The 19,412-nt window shown below is 41.0% G+C and overlaps 1 protein-coding gene across 2 annotated transcripts in view; it reads right to left on the reverse strand.

Annotated features, from left to right (window-relative positions):
* Positions 1-19,412, reverse strand: part of LOC106084534 (serine--tRNA ligase, mitochondrial) — a 68,576-nt gene that overhangs the window by 38,493 nt on the left and 10,671 nt on the right. For both annotated transcript variants that reach the window (XM_059368001.1, XM_013248272.2), the window contains one exon: positions 16,299-16,582. In XM_059368001.1, the coding sequence (XP_059223984.1) occupies positions 16,299-16,420 (122 nt within the window). In that variant the 5' untranslated portion in view covers positions 16,421-16,582. The remainder of the gene's footprint in view (positions 1-16,298; positions 16,583-19,412) is intronic.

The following is a 19,412-nucleotide window of genomic DNA, read 5'->3' on the forward strand; positions in this document are numbered from 1 at the left end:
CACATTTAATCCAATAGGGTCCTCACGATTAGTCAGACTGAAGACAGAAGTCATATGCGCTTCATCACCACCATAATACCTGATTTAAGTACTTTGGTTCAAACTCCGAAACCAGACCAGTGCTAGTTGAACAATAAGATATTGACCTTAGCAATGGAATAGCAAAGTTGAAATATTTTCCCGAAGTTCTTGCCAGTATTCGAACCTAGGCGATTAGTGTCAAAGACATACATGGTAAGCAATACGCCGCAAGAGCAAACAACCCATGCTACTCGCTTATGCCGACGATATAAAAATTACAATCTGATCAGTGCGAGCAGTGATTGTAATAACCATTGCAAACGTCGAGTAAGAATTTGTCACAGTGGGTCTGGTAGTAAACGAAGTGAATGTAGACTACTATGTATAACTCAAAGATATTCAAACCCTGCCGTCTCTGTACCGCGAGAAGAAACACATGAGCTTTGAGATAAAAGAACAAACAATACTCAGACCTTACATCCCACTTCCCACAGAGTGGATATTAATTACCTGATAAATGTTGTTATTGATGTTGGAAAGTTAAGAGAAAAACGAAACGCTGTGCGACATTTTCTGTGTTCGAAATTTGACCATGAAGATTCCATTAAGGAACATCAGGGGGTTTCTCTCCCATCAACGAATCAACTGTCTAAAACAAATTTTAGCTCAGTGATAAAATACCGGTCCGAATGGCTTGCTGCAAAGCCATACCACTTTGGGGAGAAGTCTTACACGGCTGAAGAACATAACAATATCGCCAGGTTTAGTGAGGGGCTAATCACCGCGGATCGGCCACAGACAACACACCATTAGTGAACGTTTCTGGTTCGATTGGGGCCTTCATCAGCACTATAGTCTTCTGCCTTCCTTCTGTCTGCCGGCCTATAGTTCGTAGCTTGCTGATTTGTGCTAAATGTTCCTGGAACTCATTGAGAAACCCTATGGAATTTTTATACCTGTGCCCGTCCTATGGTGGTAAACATGTCCGCCTATGACGCAGAACCCCAGGGTTCGAATATTGGCGAGAAGATCAGAAAAAAATTTTCAACGGTTTACCCACCACCATAGGATGGCGGTGTACTAATCTAGTCAGTCCCTCTGTAACACCTTGAAATGTTCGTCTAAGACCACATAAACTATATATATTCTTCATCGTCTCGACGTTAAAATCACGACAGAGGTCGAACGCGAAGATCTAGCCGGTTCAGATTAAGGTATAGCTCCCATATAAACCGATCTTCGGATTTGACTTCTTGAGCCTTTACAGGCAGCAATTTTTGTATGATTTGGCTAAAAATTTGCACGTAGTATTCTGTTATGACTTCCAACAACTGTGTCAAATACGGTCCAAATCGATCTATAACCTGATATAGCTCCCATATAAACCGATCTCCCAATTTGACTTCTTGAGTCCTTAAAAGTAGCAATTGATGTCCAATTTGGCAGAAATTTTGCATGCGGCGTCTTATTACGTCTTCCAATTACTGTGCCAAGTATGGTCCAAATCGGTCTGTAACTTGATATAGCTCTTATATAAACCGGCCTCTCGATTATCCTTGTTCGGTTCCTAGAATCCTTATTTTTTGCTGGTTTGACAGAAGTTTGGAATATAGAATAAAATTTTGCCCTTCAACTAAATTTAATTTCTATTTTTTTAAGCAGAATCTATGGTGGTGGGTTCCCAAGATTCGGCCCGGACAAACCGTACTTTAATTATAAGAATTTTATATTCTTGTTGTGAGGGTGCAAATAAAATTACAAATCATCAACGCTGGCGACATTTCAGAAGTATGTAAAAACTTCTCCCCAAAGAGATGACGCACTGCGGCACGCCGTTTGGACTCGGCTATAAAAAGGAGAACCCTTATCATTTGAACTTAAAACACTTGAATAGGACAGCACTCATTGATATGTAAGAAGTTTACCCCTGTTCCTTAATGAAATGTTCATGGGCAAATTTATAATTTTTGCATAGGATGGGTAGTATACTTATATTTGATATGCGATCTAGCTATATGTCCAAATGATTGTCGAACTCACGATAAGAGTCCAACGAATAAAGGTACTTTCTTATTGATGTAAGTCGTTGGAAATCGCAAATGGGTCATAGAAGTTCAGATTTGGATATAGCTACCATATACAATGACCCTTCGACTTAACTTCATTGGCCACCCAGTTGGAAAATAGTGTCAGATTCAAATAATAGGGATGTAGATGAATGCGTAGAGCTAAACGGAAGGTTCTTGGTTCAACACTCAGCTGCGGCTAAAGATAAAGTTGTGAAGGATGGTTTTTTAAGAGCTATAGGAAAGTTTTTCAAAAAAAAAAAAAACATAAAATTGGGAAAAATTCATGAAATCTTTATTTGAATCGATAGTACGGTCCATATAATTTAAAGTTTGAAAATTATTTCATGCAAATGTTGACCGTGACTGCGCCTCATTCCATCCGTTTGGTCCAATTTTGGCATACTCTTTCCAACATTTCGGCCAGTATTTCACGAATAAATCATTCAATGTTGTTTTCCAATTCGTCAATTTAACCGTACTCGTCTGTATGGTCATGAGCTTCAACATAGACCCACAAAAAAGTCGAAAGGCGTTCAATTGCACGATCTAAGCGGCCAATTGACCGGTCCCGAGCATGAAATAAAACGTACACCGAACTTGCCTCTCAATAAGTCCATTGTTACGCGTGCTGTGTGACATGTGGCACCGTCTTGTTGAAACCACATGTCATGCAAGTCAAGCTCTTGCATTTTGGGCAAAGTTGGATATCATTTCGTATCATCTTTGAAGAAGTACGGTCCAATGATATCACTAGGCCATAAACCGCACCAACTTGTGACTTTTTCTGGATACATTGGTAACTCTTCCAATGCTTCTGGCTGATCTTCACTCCAAAATCGACAAGTCTGCTTATTTACGTACCCATTAAGCCAAAAAATGAGCTTGGTCGATAAAAGGGAAGAAGCGCGCGATGAACTTTCTTAACAGAGCACGCATTTTGATAATAAAATTCAATAATTTACAAGCGTTGTTCGTTTGTAAGACGATTCATAGTTAAATTATAGACCAAACTGAAGATGTTTGACAGTGAAACAAAACACGAAACGTGCGTATAATAGCTAAAAAATTACCCTTTACTTTGTTGGGGCTCAGATCTATATTTCGATGTGTCACAAACGGAATGGCAAAATTAGTATACCCCCCATCCTATGGTGGAGGGTATAAAAAATGGTATAAAATATTTGTCTGCGATAATTATGTCATTTTCAAATTTCCTGTATATATTTTTCATACATTTGGGTGATGCATTTTTGGATTTTTCCTATATGAGATAATTTTAAACCACTGTGCGTCGTTATTAGCTTTCGTCAAAATCGAAAAGGGTTTGCGCTATGTCTATGCTCATACGTGTGTTGTTGTTTGCCTTTGAGGGAACGAAGAATGAACGAACAAACAAAAAAAAGGCAACGCGCCTCTGCAACATGTGACAGCGAATAAATGAGGAACCAGCAAACGAACGAACGTTCGTTCGCTCGTACATGCCCATACATTTGGGGCTACGGACAACATAACACACAGCGAGCGATATTCATACCTACATACAAATATCCAAACATCCATATTGATCCAAACAAAATGTATGCCTGTTTGTATGTAACGTGCGCCCTAACACACGTATCGACATACATACATACGTACTTACGGGCTCATCGGCGTTTGGCATTGTGTCGTACGAGAGCAAAAGAGCGCCACTACGCCTACGTTTTAGTTTATTATTGCATATATGACCAGGGCTCTTCTGTGTACCGACAGACGGGACGGACCGACCCAGCAAACGGTCGATCCGTCTGTCTGTAGACAAACAGGTTTTTCTGATACCCACCAACAACAAACAGACTTAACTACTCGAATCGACTCACCAAAAATGTACATGTTGCCATATTTCATCTAAATACTTGTTTGTGATCAGTTGACGCAATATAATCGAATATTCCGTTTTACGTTCCCCCCTCCCCAATTACAGAAACAGAAACACAGTCTTCGACCGATTGAGCGAGCAGACGTTTGAAATAAAAACGATTATATTATCATTCACACATATACACAGATACAAACACACACACACACATGCACATACACCCATGCAACGAGCGCTTTGTGTGGATGGATGGATGACTCGTACGGATACGACGAACACTCACTTAGGCATCCACCATACATGAAAGTGTAGTGTATCTGCTGCGTTCTTCATATTCAAAAGCCACAGAGTGATGTGTATTTATATCTTATCCGCATTGGTGTGAAATTCCATTACAAACACACAAATGTTCGTCTTTTTTGTTGTTGCTTTCTTTTATTTTGTTTTGTTTTCTTTGTTTTGTTGTTGTTCTTGTTGCTTTTTTTTGTTGATGATTATGTGGAAAGACAAACACACACAGATGTACATACGTACGTACGTTCGTTTGTTCCCTATAGAAATCGCAGTGGAAGCGATAACTCAGCACGGCAGGGCACAGCACAGCACCATACAATGAACGAGCGCTAGCTAGCAAGCCAGCCAGCCAGCCAGCCAGTCTGTCTGTCTTCATGACAGTCGAGTAAAAGTGTGTATTGAGTTTTTGTTCTTTTGTATAGCCGAAGCTGTTGCTTCGTTGTTGTTTATGCTCACGTCGCAGTCCATGCAGCTGTTAAATGTGGCAACAATGCGCCCAGCCTAAGCAGACAGAATGTCGCCACTTCATGCGATTATACCAGACATAGTGTCGACGTTTAGATTTAAGTCGAAATGCTGCTTTACCTTGCTTCGTGTTATTTCAATTCAACAATTGCATATGAACCGACCAGCCAAACAAGCGACCGACAGACAGACAGACAGACCGACCGACCGACCACACCAACCATCTATCTCTACATTCAGACATACCCCTGTGAGATGGATAGACAGACGTACGGATACATGTAGTATGTGGATGTATGTATGTCAGTTTGTATATTCTCACCAACAATGTCTGTAGTTAGATAGTACAAGTCGATTTATAGGTATGACCATATACACACCTACACACAATTCGGCATGAAAGAAAAAGAATAATTCATAGATTCTTGCATACTAGATAAGTACCTTTACTATTTAAATATGATTTGGACGATCATCAAGAGGCCAATATCTGAATTTTTGATGTGGACATCATACCATGCATCAACCCACCTGCCCACTAATACCTACTGCTGTTGAAGGCATCCCCAAAAACCTAATTTTTGTTAGTATTTCTCTCTATTACTCCCTTTCCCATATATTCAAATAAAGCAAAACAATGGCGAAAAGGATTTAAAATTTCCACTACGATTCACTAATCCGCAGGAAGTGCACACGATCAGCTGTTTGTTGTTTATATAGATAATGCCTAGGTCAGAGTTGATATTTTAAACTTAGGTGGGTGGGTGTGTTTATCGTTTAATTGTTATTATTTAAACTAGCAAGCATCACCCGACTGCTGTGGTCATTTATCAATAAGAAATCTTAGATAATAGTGTCCAACCATGTCAAAGAGTTAATTGATGTTATTCGACCAAGAGAAAAACATCTGAACAGCAATTCACCTCGACCACCTAACCACTCCACAACTCAGTATTTGGCCAATGAAGTTTAAGTTTTTATATCCAAAATCAAGCGTTAAACGCTTACTTATGTAAGTGATTTTTTTTTTTTGGTGACATGCATAAGAAGGTCAAATTCATAGTTGACTTTTAAAATTTGTAGGTAGGTTTCTTTATAGATGTCATTTATGCTACCAACTGACTAGAGCCGCTATTGGAATCGAACCCACAACATCCGCACCAGTAAAACCGAGCACCTCACCAATCAGCGACAAACAAGCTAGCTAGGCGCTAATAAACGCCTTCTGATTTTGAATTTATCAATGAAAATCTCTAACAAAATGCATTCATTGACGTTTGTTTGCATATCATTGACTACAAATGAATTTTGTTGGGAACTTCACACCATCCATCTCTACCCTATTGCTTGGCTGGTGACGTTCCTGTGTATAAAGAAAACTTTAAATGTTGTGGGATTGCTTTTTCCAGCTGAAACCAATAGGCTTCGAATTTGCTTCTATTTAGAATAGAAAGCCAAATAAAAACCCTTTTTAAACCAGCAAGGAAAGGCAAAAGTCGGACAGAGTCGACTACCCTACACCACCTAGTCTACGTATTACTATATATAGAACTTATCTTCAAACCTAGTCAGATATTAATTTTGCATACCTATTGAAATATCGAATAGAACCTTGCAAGATTTTCTTAGGTTAGGTTTAAGTGTCACAGGAACAGAAGGAGGGATATGCCTTCTAGTTCCTACCGTTGAACCACCCAGACCAACAACTTGCGAATGTTCATATTCGCGTTAATCTCAAAGAAAAGAAAACCTAAAGTGAAACTCCTTCTGACTGCCAGTGAGGGACACGCACAGCAGATGGTCTATAGTCTCTTCTTCTTCCACGTCCCCACAGCTTCTGCAAAAGTCGTTACTTGCTACATTCAGTCTGTAAGCAAGTCAGCATGTTTCCGATCTGACAGCGATCGGTCATGACGGACACAATTATTGAGACGTCGTCTGTTCTAGCCAACGGCAGCAAAGTGGTAGACCTCTTCAAGTCTAGATTAGGCCACATAATTTTGGAATGATAGCAAACCCTCCTTTGTGACCATCTATCATTCGTTGCATTTTAGGCCTAGTTCGACTAAGCTTGCATGTCGCTAGAGCCATTACCACAGATTTCAGAACCGCTGGTATGGGTAAGGAAGTTCCTCGTCCCACAAGCTCGTCTGCTCTACAATTCCCTGGGACATCTCTGTGACCCGGCACCCAGAACAGGTGAATTTTTAACTATTCAGCCATTTCGTTGAGAGGGGACGGTTTTTGAATTAAAAAATATGTTCCTCACATCCGCTAAATCAGACAGGTTCTCAAAGAAATGAGAACCTAAAGTGGAACTTCTTTTGACTGCTAGTGCGAGAAACACACACACGAAAGGTGTTGTCCTCCCCTCCTATAGGTGTGGGTACCTTGGCACCTGTAGTCGAGAGTAATGCTTCAAGCGCACAACTAGTCGTCAGACTAATTCATGAGGAAGAAACGGATAAACCAGAGTTTTGCACAGTTCGTCTCCAGCCTTTAAGTAAAGGTGGTGTTTCTGACTCGGATTCAGACAGCGACGGTGTCAATGAAACAGTCATCACACGCGAATCGAGAGATGAGGGCATCGGGATGACGGCAGAAGTGAGCGATGGCTTTGCTTAGCTCACAAGCAGACCGAGAAAACGATCCGGCGCAAGACGAAGGAGATAGAGGAGTATGTACCGGTAGCACAATCGGGTGAAAGTGCAGAATGCTTGAAGGAATAGAACTGACATACCAAGCACTTATACGGAAGCTGGAAAAAGAATTAGATCTCCCGAAGAGCATGACACTGCTAAAATGCTGAAGGAAAAAAGAGCTCCCCGCTTTCAAGTACTCTGGGAAAACCAAGCCAGCCATCCCGCAATGGAGACTCCAGACAGTGTCCTGCGGAGGTAGACACAGTTGGAACAGGGAAAAGAAAGCGCGCACAGCCCCTGAGTCCTCATGGAGGTCGGTGACTTCCAAACTGAGGCCACAGCCATCACTGAAGGGGAAGATGGTCGCTGAGAATGGTAAGGAGCCGCCCTCTTACGCCAGAGTGGCAAGGAAGCACCGGTCCCAAGTAGAGGATCTGGTTAACGATCGGATTTTCGATTTTTGTATGGAACTTTGTAGAGGGTCCACCCGTACAAATGATGAGCTGCGAGTATAGAGGGGATATCTTTACGCTGCGTTTTGCGTCAGCGAATGTATTGATACCGTCAAAAAGCTCGTTAGAGGTATTCACGCTCCCTGGGAGGGCGCAAAACTCGACCTGGTGAGAAAGATGGATATCCACCAGCTCACAAAGGCGACGGTCTTCATCAAGGGATGGGGCAGTAAATTCTTGGGCAAGCAAAACCAAGGGTTGGTCGCAGAGAAATGGGAGGTCTTCCACAGGGAGAAGAAGAAGGAAGGAACTCTCCTTGTGGTTGGCATTGATCAAGTCTACGTGACTAGTTTGGCTAAGACTAAAGGCATGGCGCACTACGGGAGCAAAGCTTTTCTTTCTAGATTGGGAAGAATAGGATAGGCAGAAATTCTCATTTTATGACATCAGGCCAGGTGACTCAACACCGCCCAACAAACAGGGGGCCGACAATCAGACAATCACGACATCTCTCAATATTGGAAAGACTAGGATAAGCAAGGATCCTAATACTGAAATATCAGGCAGTGCAGTGGCGAGAGACCCAACACAGCCTAACAAACAGGAACCCGACGACGGACCCATCGCCGACTTCAAGATTCGGAATACTGGGATAGGTAAAGATCCTAATATTGAAACATTAGGCAGCGCAGCGACAGGAGTCTCAATGCAACCCAACGAACAGGGAGCCGATGATGGTACCATCATCACCTACTCCCATGAAGCCCATTTACTTGGGATTTGAAAGACTACGATAGACAAAGATCCTAGTATTGAAACATCAAGCAGTACAGAATGGAAACCCAATACAGCCTAACGAACAGGGACCCGACGATGGAACCATAACCGACTTTATAAACAGTCGGAAGACTAGACTAGGCAAGGGAACTAAAACAATGACATCAGGCAGTGCAGTGACAGGATAGTCAATGCAGTCTAAAGAACAGGGAGCAGACGATGAGATCATCATCTACTCCCTCCCTACCGGAGCGAGACGGCCACACACGCTCTGATGGAGAAAATCAGCAAGGGCAAAATTCATATTGCATTAATTCAGGAGCCATTAACGACCCAAAACAAAGTTTCTGGACTGAACCATATCAGCTACCAATTATTCTATGCTAGCACTGGTACTCGGCCGAGGACCTGCGTTATTTATCATAAAAATTTTAATTATATATTTTCCCCAGAGTTGTCAGCGTCGGTTGCAACAGTGTTGAGACAGGGCGACAGTGGAGCATACCTGGCATCACTTTATCTGCCTTTCGACTCTCCGACACCGCCACCCACGTCGGGGCTGCAACGGCTGGTGAGGAAAGCAAAACAGACAGGAAACGAGGCACTAATAGGGTGTGATGCGAACTCTCACCACATTTCGTGGGGTACTACCAACACTAATAAGCGGGGCCAAACCCTGCCAGAGTTCTTGAATACTAACGACCTAATAACAGTTAATATTGGTAACACCGCTACCTTTGTTAATAGGATTAGGGAGGAGATATTAGATGTGACGATATGTTCGGAAAACTCTTTCTCTGATCATCGCTACATTAGGGTTAGAATAGCACGGCCAACGCCGAATCCGATAAGCTTCCGGAATAAGTTGAAAACCAACTGGACATAATTCGGAAGGCCACTCGGAAGAAGACTTGGGCAAGATAATTTAAATTGTCCAAACATAGAAGATATTGAAGAATTTGTCAATAGGATTACGATTACACTGGTGGGGTCCTTCGAAGATATTTTTCCTCTTCGAGAAAAGGAAATCAGCCCAAGAAAAATCCTGGATGACCGGGGAGATTCGCAATATTGGGAAAGAGGTCCGCAGACTTTTTACAGAACACGTCGTAAAAAAGCGCGAGTTTATTGGGATGTGTATTACACACGGCTCAAGGAATACAATAAAATTACCAGAGCGGCAAAACGTACCTTCTGGCAGCTTTTCATCGAGATAGCGTTAATGACGCCGCCAAGATGAACAAGTTTATCCCATTTCCAAACTGAAACATTAGTAGACGACATGGGAGTGAGAGCAGAGTCAACGGAGGACATGTTGAGGCTTTTGATGCAAACACATTTGCAACAGGATAGAACGGGACTCACGGAGACAACGGAATCTTGGAATAATGAGGGTGATCGAAGGGTTATCATAACCGAATTTATGGTCAAGCAAGCCTTGGGGAGCTTCAAACCATTTCAGTCACCCGGACCTGATGGAATATTTCCGGCGTTACTACAGAAGGAGGCGAACTATCTGGCGCCCCATCTGGCCTGTATTTTCACAGTGTGCCTAAGACTTGCATATACTTCGAAAGCCTGGCAGGAGACAAGGGTGGTATTTATACCCAAGCCCGTCGAGGCAAGTTATGCGACACCAAAGGTCTACATACCTATAAGCCTTACGTCCTTTCTACTCAAAACCATGAAACGTACTATGGATACCATGATAAAGAGTAGGACATCCAGCGAACTGCTCAAATACATGGGTTTCTACCTGGGAAATATTGGGAGATCGGTCTATATGGCAGCTATATATCCAAGTATTATCCGATCTGGACGATATCTAACAAACAAGTGTAGAGGTCTATCAAATCGCATTGTTTTAAATTCCATCCAAATCGGATGAAAAATTATCCTTTTATGGGGTCAATACTCTATATCGGAAGATCGGTCTATATGGCAGCTATATCCAAATATGGTCCGATCTGTACCACATTTGACAGGGAAGGGTAGGGGTCTAACAGAACACACTGTGCCAAATTTCATAGAATTCGGGTAATAAATGAATCTTTTATGGCCTCAATACCCTATATCGGGAGATCGGGTGGTCGGCCTGTAGGGCAGCTATATCCAAATATAGTCCAATCTAAGCCGCACTTCACAGAAATGGATAGGGGTCTACCAGAACTCACTATGCCAAATTTCATCGAAATCGGATGAAAAATGCTAAATTTTTTGCCTCAAAACTTTAAGTCTCGAGATCGGTCGAGATAGCCGCTATATAGGCTATATATAACTAAAATACGATTTTATGAGATCAGAAGGTCAGGTTTATATACAAAGAACATGAAATCATCAAAAATTGTTTGTACACATTGATCCAATCCTTAGACTAGTACCGGGTGGACCCGGTCCTTAGAGACTGGATAAACCATATGCTTGTGGATACATTGCGGGTCCCATGACATAAATATAAGGGAGAAAGTGGCACAGGGCACGCCACAGGGGGACTGAGGAGAGCTTTGAACCCGTGCTATGCAGGCGATGTTATAATACTTCTTAGAGGTAAGGATCCGAACCAGCTCTGCAGAAGGGCCGAAAAGGCCTTGCATATGGCATATGACTGGGCTAGGCTCAGGGGTCTCAATGTTAACCCAGTGAAGACTGAAATATGCCTGTTCACGAGGAAGACGAAGGTGGATCAATTTGACGCACGACGTTTTCGCAACAAAACGATTTCTACATCTGGCAAGGTCAAGTACTTAGGAGTGATCTTGGATAGAAACTGAATTGGAAGTGTCACATTCAGGAGCGTTCTGAGAAGGCTCACAGATGGTGGGCCCTATGTAGACGGGCCGTAGGCTCGAAATGGGACCTGAACCTGGCTCTACAGGAGCGTGATTAGACCATTACTTACTTACGCCTCAGTAGTTTGGTGTACTGCTATGGAAAAAAAGTGCAACATAAGGACAACATGGCATATGCTGAACGATTAGGACCACGCCCACTAGGGTACTGGAGACTATTCTAGATATCCGACCCATGGACATATAGATTAAGTGTGTATTTAAGGCGATGGGATAACGGATTGAAAATGAGCACCTCATACCATCGCGGTTTAATCGAGGCGACGATAGGAAACCTGGAAGGAAGGGAAGAGGTTTCCGATCGGATACCTGAGACGACACTTCGTGTCGGTCGTGTGCTAAGCACTGCTGCCAACAGCGCAGTCTTGGATTGACGGAACCCTAGTATTGCCGTCTGGAAAATCATGTTACATGAATGGATCAAAACTAGAGCACAGAGTGGGCCTGGGGTTTACACTGAGAACCTAGGGACTTAGATATGTTTGAGACTGCCTTACCATAATAAGGTTCTACAGACGGAGATCCGGGCGATCACAGAATGCGTGGTGTGGTGTTAAAGCGAGGACGTCAAGTATGAACATCTTTACGAACAGGCAACTGGCCATAAGGGCAATAACAACCAGGACGGTAAGATCACGAACAGTCTTGGAATGTAAGAAGGAGATTAACGCCTTCTCTGAGGATGGAACTATCCGTATCGTTTGGTTGCCGGGCCATAGCGGAGGTACTGGGAATGAGAAAGCAGACGATTTGGCGGTGAAGGCCAGAGAAATGCCGTCAATAAACTTGGTCCGAGATAAGGGCGTGGGCGATGATTGAGCAAGCAACCCTGTGGAACAGCGAAACAGTCGGTGGGACGGCGAAAATCCTATGGGGAGATCCAGATCGAGAGAAGACAAGGATATTACCGAAAGGAAGTAAGGAGGGACACAATGGACTACGGGCTCACTTCTGCAAAATCGGTGCGGCCAGTGATAGCATGTGTAGGGTATGTGGGGAAGATGATGAGACGTTGAAGCATTTCCTATGTGATTGCCCGACGCGGCTAAAAGACACCTGTACATAGGTGGGGACACAATACCAGACATGGCATTGAAAACAATTAAGGATTTTGTAAGTAGTACTGAATTCCTAACTTAAATTTTCTTTTTCGAGGTTACGTTTTTAGTATTTGGAGCGCACAACAATAGTGACATGGAGCGGATTAATATCTGCAATCTCTTTTCAACCTAACCTAACAGCAAAATTACAAAGTACGGAGGATCGAAAGCAGACATCCGCGAACTAGAAGTATCAATGAAGCTAGAAATGCCTTTCTTAAACATAAAAAAGTTTGGAGATGCAGTGACATCTCATATAATACAAAATTTAGAATCTTTAACGGCGTAGTTTACAATCCATACCTTTGTCTAGTTTGTGGACATCTAACTCGATTTCTCCCACTGTGTGTTGGCCAGAAGTACTCCAAGTACTATAATATGAGTAATTACTGGGCATTACGAAATCACTCTCTACTTTGGGGTCCCTTTAGCATACTCTGGGATGCAAGAACATAGGATCTCACTTTAAGTAGTCGGCTCTTCTCGGATCTGGGAGAGCTTACCAATATATACGTCGACGCCAAACACCTGGGTTTGAATCTAAGCTAATCAGCGAACTGATGATAAAGCTTTGGTCAGCTGCGAAATCCTGCCCAATACATTTATAGCACACCACATTTTGCCTAAACTTTTTATACCCTACACCACCTCAGTGGTACAGGGTATTATAACTTTGTGCATTTGCATGCTTCCACCTACTCACTAATTAGCTGACAAAAGTTTCATCATCAGTACGCTAAGCCCCATGCTTCCACCTACTTAGCGGACTGTTGATGAAGATTTGGTCGATTCCGAAATCGCAATCTCCGAAATCTGACCAATGCAAATATAGTATGCCACATTTTGCCTTAATTTTTTTAAAAATGGTTTTTATTTGACTTTTTATTATATTCCACCTATAATAAAAAGTCAAATAAAAAAAATAAAAAAAAGAATCAAAGCCTATTAGTTTCAGGTGGACAAAGATATCTAACAAACAAAATAAAGAGAGGAGCAAAAACAGAAAAATTAACAAGTAAGAGCGTGCTAAGTTCGGCAGCGCCGAATCTTGGAGACCCACCACCATGGACTCCGCTACAAATTTGTACAAAATAAATTTAGTGGAAGAGCATAATTTTATTCTATAAACCAAACTCCTGTCAAACCAGCAAAATTTAAAGCTTCTAGGAACCAAACAAAAATAATCGATAGACCGGTTTATATGGGAGCTATATCAGGTTATAGACTGATTTGGACCGTATTGGCACAGTTGTTGAAAGTCATAACAGAACACTATGTGGAAAATTTCAGCCAAATCGAACAAACATTGAGGCTTGTAAGGGCTCAAGAAGTCAAATCGGGAGACCGGTTTATATGGAAGCTATATCAGGTTATAGAACGATTTGGACCATACTTGGGACAGTTATTGGGGGTCATAACAGAACACCACATGCAAAATTTCAGCCAAATCGGACAAAAATTGCGGCTTGTAAGGGCTCAAAAAGTCAAATCGGGAGATCGGTTTATATGGGAGCTATATCAGTTTATAGACCGATTTAGACTGTACTTGGGACAGTTATGGAAAGTCATAACAGAACACTAAATGCAAAATTTCAGCCAAATCGGATAAAAATTGTGACTTTTAAGGGCTCAAAAAGTCAAATCGGGAGATCGGTTTATATGGGAGCTATATCAGTTTATAGACCAATTTAGACTGTACTTGGGACAGTTATGGAAAGTCATAACAGAACACTAAATGCAAAATTTCAGCCAAATCGGATAAAAATTGTGACTTTTAAGGGCTCAAAGATCGATCAAATCGGAAGATCGGTTATTATGGGAGCTATATCAGGTCATAGACTGATTTGGACCATACTTAGCAGAGTTGTTTGAAGCCATAACAGAACACTAGATGCCAAATTTTAGCCAAATCAGAAAATTGCGGCTTCCAGGGGCTCAAGAAGTCAAATCGGGAGATCGGTTTATATGGGAGCTATGTCTTAATCTGAACCGATATGGCCCATTTGCAATCCTCAACGACCTTAATCAAACACAAGTATCTGTGCACAATTTCAAGTGGCTATATTTATTGGAAGTCATAACAGAATACTAAATGCAAAATTTCAGCCCAATCGGACAAAATTTGCGGCTTGTAAGGGCTCAAAAAGTCAAATCGGGAGATCGGTTTATATGGGAGCTATATCAGTTTATAGACCGATTTAGACTGTACTTGGGACAGTTATTGAAAGTCATAACAGAACACTAAATGCAAAATTTCAGCCAAATCGGATAAAAATTGTGACTTTTAAGGGCTCAAAGATCGATCAAATCGGAAGATCGGTTTTTATGGGAGCTATATCAGGTCATTGACTGATTTGGACCATACTTAGCAGAGTTGTTTGAAGTTATAACAGAACACTAGATGCCAAATTTTAGCCAAATCAGAAAATTGCGGCTTCCAGGGGCTCAAGAAGTCAAATCGGGAGATCGGTTTATATGGGAGCTATGTCTTAATCTGAACCGATATGGTCCATTTGCAATCCTCAACGACCTTAATCAAACACAAGTATCTGTGCACAATTTCAAGTGGCTATATTTACGCATTCTACCGCTATCGTGATGTCGACAGACGGACGGACATGGCTAGATCGACTCAGAACGTCGATACGATCAAGAATATATACACTTTGTGGGGTCTTAGTCGAATATTTCGAGGTGTTACAAATGGAATGACTAGATAAGTATACCGCCATCCTATGGTGATGGGTATAAAACTGTATTTGGTAGAGAGTATGAATCTAATATGAAAAGTTGGGTCCAAATATGTGGCAGTAGAGTACCAGTTATTTCTTAGTTGCTATAGAAATACTCCTTGAACTTCAAGCATTTTTGTTTTCTTATACTAAAATTTCCCCAACAAGTGCTTGAGTTTTTCCTAAGAATGTAAACTAAATCGTATGAAAAAACCCAAATAATAAAATTAGTGCAACCCATCTATTCATCCAATGTGCACATCGACTGCATTACAGCATCTTTTATCCATGGAGGGAATTTCCGTAGGTGGGAAATTTTGTAAAATTAGTCTCTGCAAATATGTACACTGCCACCAGCATAGTAGAAACATGTGTTCAAAGGTAACTGTTTGTACGAAGACTATTCCAAGGTATTGGTGTAAAATGTAAATGCGACTAAGGGCAACAAAACCCTCCTGACACCTTTCTGTATGTTGTGGATTTCCCACAGATTATGCCCGTTAAGCTTCGGTGTTTAACACGGACTGATCTTTTGATAGATATCCGTGTTGCTATGTAGGTGCGTACCAACTGATGCAAAGGTTTTCCCGTGTCGGCGGTGCACTGCGGTGGTGCGGCATGTTACGTGTAAATCCTAATCGCGGGAAATACCAATCAGAACACATAAAACAACATGACGTGTCGTATTGTGGATTTCCCACCTTCAATCCACACTTTCCTTTCGCACTTTATGGCGCGGCATTGTTTTCTTTTTTGCTCTTCTAGGACAATGCGAAGGTGTAAAATTCTACCTGCCTGTTGTGGGTTTGTTTAGTCCGTCCGTTTGCTTAGTTTTAACGCCAATTGTTGAATTAAACATACAATCGCTTCCTTATACCTGACTAAGAGAGGGCATATTCCTCCTCTTACTGTGTGCCGTATTAATGAATTTATGAATTTAATGTCTGCGGTTTGTCCTTGTTGGTTCAGGTAGGTAGGTAGGTAAGTAGGTAGATAGAGCAGATCGATAGGGAGGTTAGACAGCAATCAGGTGACTTACCTTTGAATTTTTGCACATCTGGGTGTAGGGATCACAAGTGCTATTGACCAATTGCACAAAACAGGATGATCTTGCTGTCTACGGGCGGCATAGCTATTTCCGATTTTCCTGAGCACTTCCATATCCGTTTAGTGATATATGAATACTCGCATTTGACTTCCGGAGCAAATATAAATCCAGTGAAGGACGTCTTTAAATATATAAAGGTGGCAATAAAAATTTGATTTGTATTTTGGAATATCGACTCCGAGCTTTATTTAATGGCAGGAAAAGGCACTCGAAAGCTGAAAATTAGAGGATTGATATTAACAAACATTATCACCAACATCAAGGACTCTGTTTAATGATGGCTTTGCTTTAAATCACCTATGATAAATTATAAAAAATTTAAGTTTCTTATATGGGAAGAAGGATATATATGGGAGTTATATCTTAATCTGAGGCGATTCAGATTGGGACTTCAAATAAAACCCCTCAGGCAAAATTTTATAAAGATCGGATCAAAATTGTGGCTCCTACACCCTTTAAAGGCCATATCGGATGAAAGATAGATATGGGAGCAATATCAAAATCGGAACCGATTTTGATGAAATTTTGCACATACATTGAGACTTAAAAGGCCACATCTGATAAAAGATATATATGGAATTTATATCTAAATCTGAACCGATTTTGATGAAATTTTGCACACATATTAGGGCGACAAATAAAACATCTCATGGTAAATTTTGGAAAGATCGTACCAAAATTGTTGCTACTACAGCCTTAAAAGGCCATATCAGATGAAAGATATATATGTGACCAATATCATAACCTCAACCGATCTTGATGAAATTTTGCACACATATTGGCACGTCAAATAAAAAATCTGGTGCAATTTTTTAAAAGGCTTTATGGCTTCTACAGGCCTCAAGGTTTCCTTTATCGTTAACTAGTTAAACCGGGCCCGCTTCGCTGCGCCTTCTTTTACTTTATATGGAACAAAATTATCCTTTGAATATTTATTTTCGATAATTAAAGAGCTTTTAGTGAAATATCATGAAATGTTACATGCATATCGCCTGACTAACAGTATAACAATTATCTGAATCCCATATGATCTTTATTGGACCACAAATTCACTTGGAGTGTTAAATGCCATTCTAAAAAAAAATTTTTTTTTGATCCCATGAGGTGGTCCCTTAGACTCTTGGACCCAAAAAAATATCAGCATCGTGCTCTTGTCCCAAGTACCATTTATTTAAACCCCATATTGCCATTGATTTAAGTAGAGTTTGTAGGATGAGGCGTCCCCCAAACACTTGGCCTCAAAATTGGTTATCAAATTAGTTTTCTTATCTTAAGTACCTTTCATTTGAGCCACATATTGGCATGGTCGACAAATTTTTACCCTTCTAAGGGGTTTTGGGGAAAGAGCAGTGCTCGAAATACATGGTCCCACATTTGGATGTTCGTATTCTACTCCCAAATACCTTTATTTGAGCCCCATATTGCGATGGCCAGTAAATAATTGCTGTTTGTGGCTTATTTTGAGAAAGGGGAGACCCCTAGAAAATTGGTCCCGAAAGTGGGTATCAATTTCGTTCTACTCCCCAATACCTTTCATAAGAGCCCCACATTGATATGATCGGTAAATATAGTAAATATATATCAGCATCGTGCTCTATTTTTATATTGGGTTGCCCAAAAAGTAATTGCGGATTTTTCATATAGTCGGCATTGACAAATTTTTTCACAGCTTGTGACTCTGTAATTGCATTCTTTCTTCTGTCAGTTATCAGCTGTTACTTTTAGCTGGCTTTAGAAAAAAATGTAAAAAAAGTATATTTGATTAAAGTTCATTCTTTTTTATTTTTTTATAGTTTTATTAAAAATGCATTTACTTTCTTTTAAAAAATCCACAATTACTTTTTGGGCAACCCAATATATCTGTATATTATTTATTTGAACCCCATATTGCCATTGGCCTCGAAATTGGATATCAAATTTGTTTTCTAATCTCAAATTCCTTGCATTTAAACCCTTTATTGCAAAAGTCAGCAAATATGTCCGGTTTGGGGTATGAGCCCCAAAAACTATCAATATCGAGCTCCACTGTCTTGAAGCCCCAAATTGTCTTGATGGGCAAATACGTCCTATTTGGGTGGTCCCGAATGTTGATATTAGATTCGTGGTCTACTCTCAAATACCTTTCATTTGAGTCCCATATTGCCATGGTGGGTAAATATGTTCGATTTAGGGGTGTTTAGGAGGTTGGAGTGGGCCCCCAAACATTTGGTCCGACAATTTGATATCAAATACGTTTTATAATCTTAAATACCTATCATTTGAGTCCCATATTGTCGTGATTGGTCTATATATATATATTTTGTAGGTTTTGGGGGTGAGCGGCCCCCTAGGTACCCCATCCGAAATTTGTTTTTTTAGATTACTATAAGAGAGCACACAAAATTTCGCTTAAATCTCACCACCCATCTCCGAGATCTGGCGTTTCTGAAAATTTGGGTAAGGGGGAGTGTCCGCGCCCCTTCCTCTTCAGATATCAACAAATTTAGTACCCTATTTTCAACACGGGACCATTATGCACCATCTGTGAAATTTTTAAGAAAATTGGATCAGCCGTTATTGAGTCTATAAGGAACGCACAAACAAACACAAATTGATTTTTATATATAAGAAAGAAGATTCTGTAATGATAAACCTTCGATCAACGTCATTATCACAAGATTCCGGTGTCTCCGTGAGTCCCAACGTATCATGTGGAAAATGCGTTTTTTTCAAAAGCCACAACATGTCCTTTGTTGTCTCTGCTCTCACTCCCATGTCGTCTACTAACGTTTCAGTTTGGACATGGGTTTTTGGGAGAAACTTTTTAATCTTGGCGGCGTCATTAACGCTATCGACCCCCTCACAGAAAAGCTTTCAGGAGGCACGTTTAGTCTTCCAAATCTTAAGTAAATGTTCTTCTTGGGAGTAGGTGATAGTACTATCGTCGGCTCCCTCTTCGTTAGGCTTTGTTGAGGCTCCTGTCGCTGTCAGGCACCGCAGCGACATGAGCCTCAATATTAGGATCGTTCAATATTTGAATCTTTATGGGTCCTTGAAGTCGGCATC

The sequence above is a fragment of the Stomoxys calcitrans genome, chromosome 4 (genome assembly GCF_963082655.1).
Source record: "Stomoxys calcitrans chromosome 4, idStoCalc2.1, whole genome shotgun sequence".
Lineage (NCBI taxonomy): Eukaryota > Metazoa > Arthropoda > Insecta > Diptera > Muscidae > Stomoxys > Stomoxys calcitrans.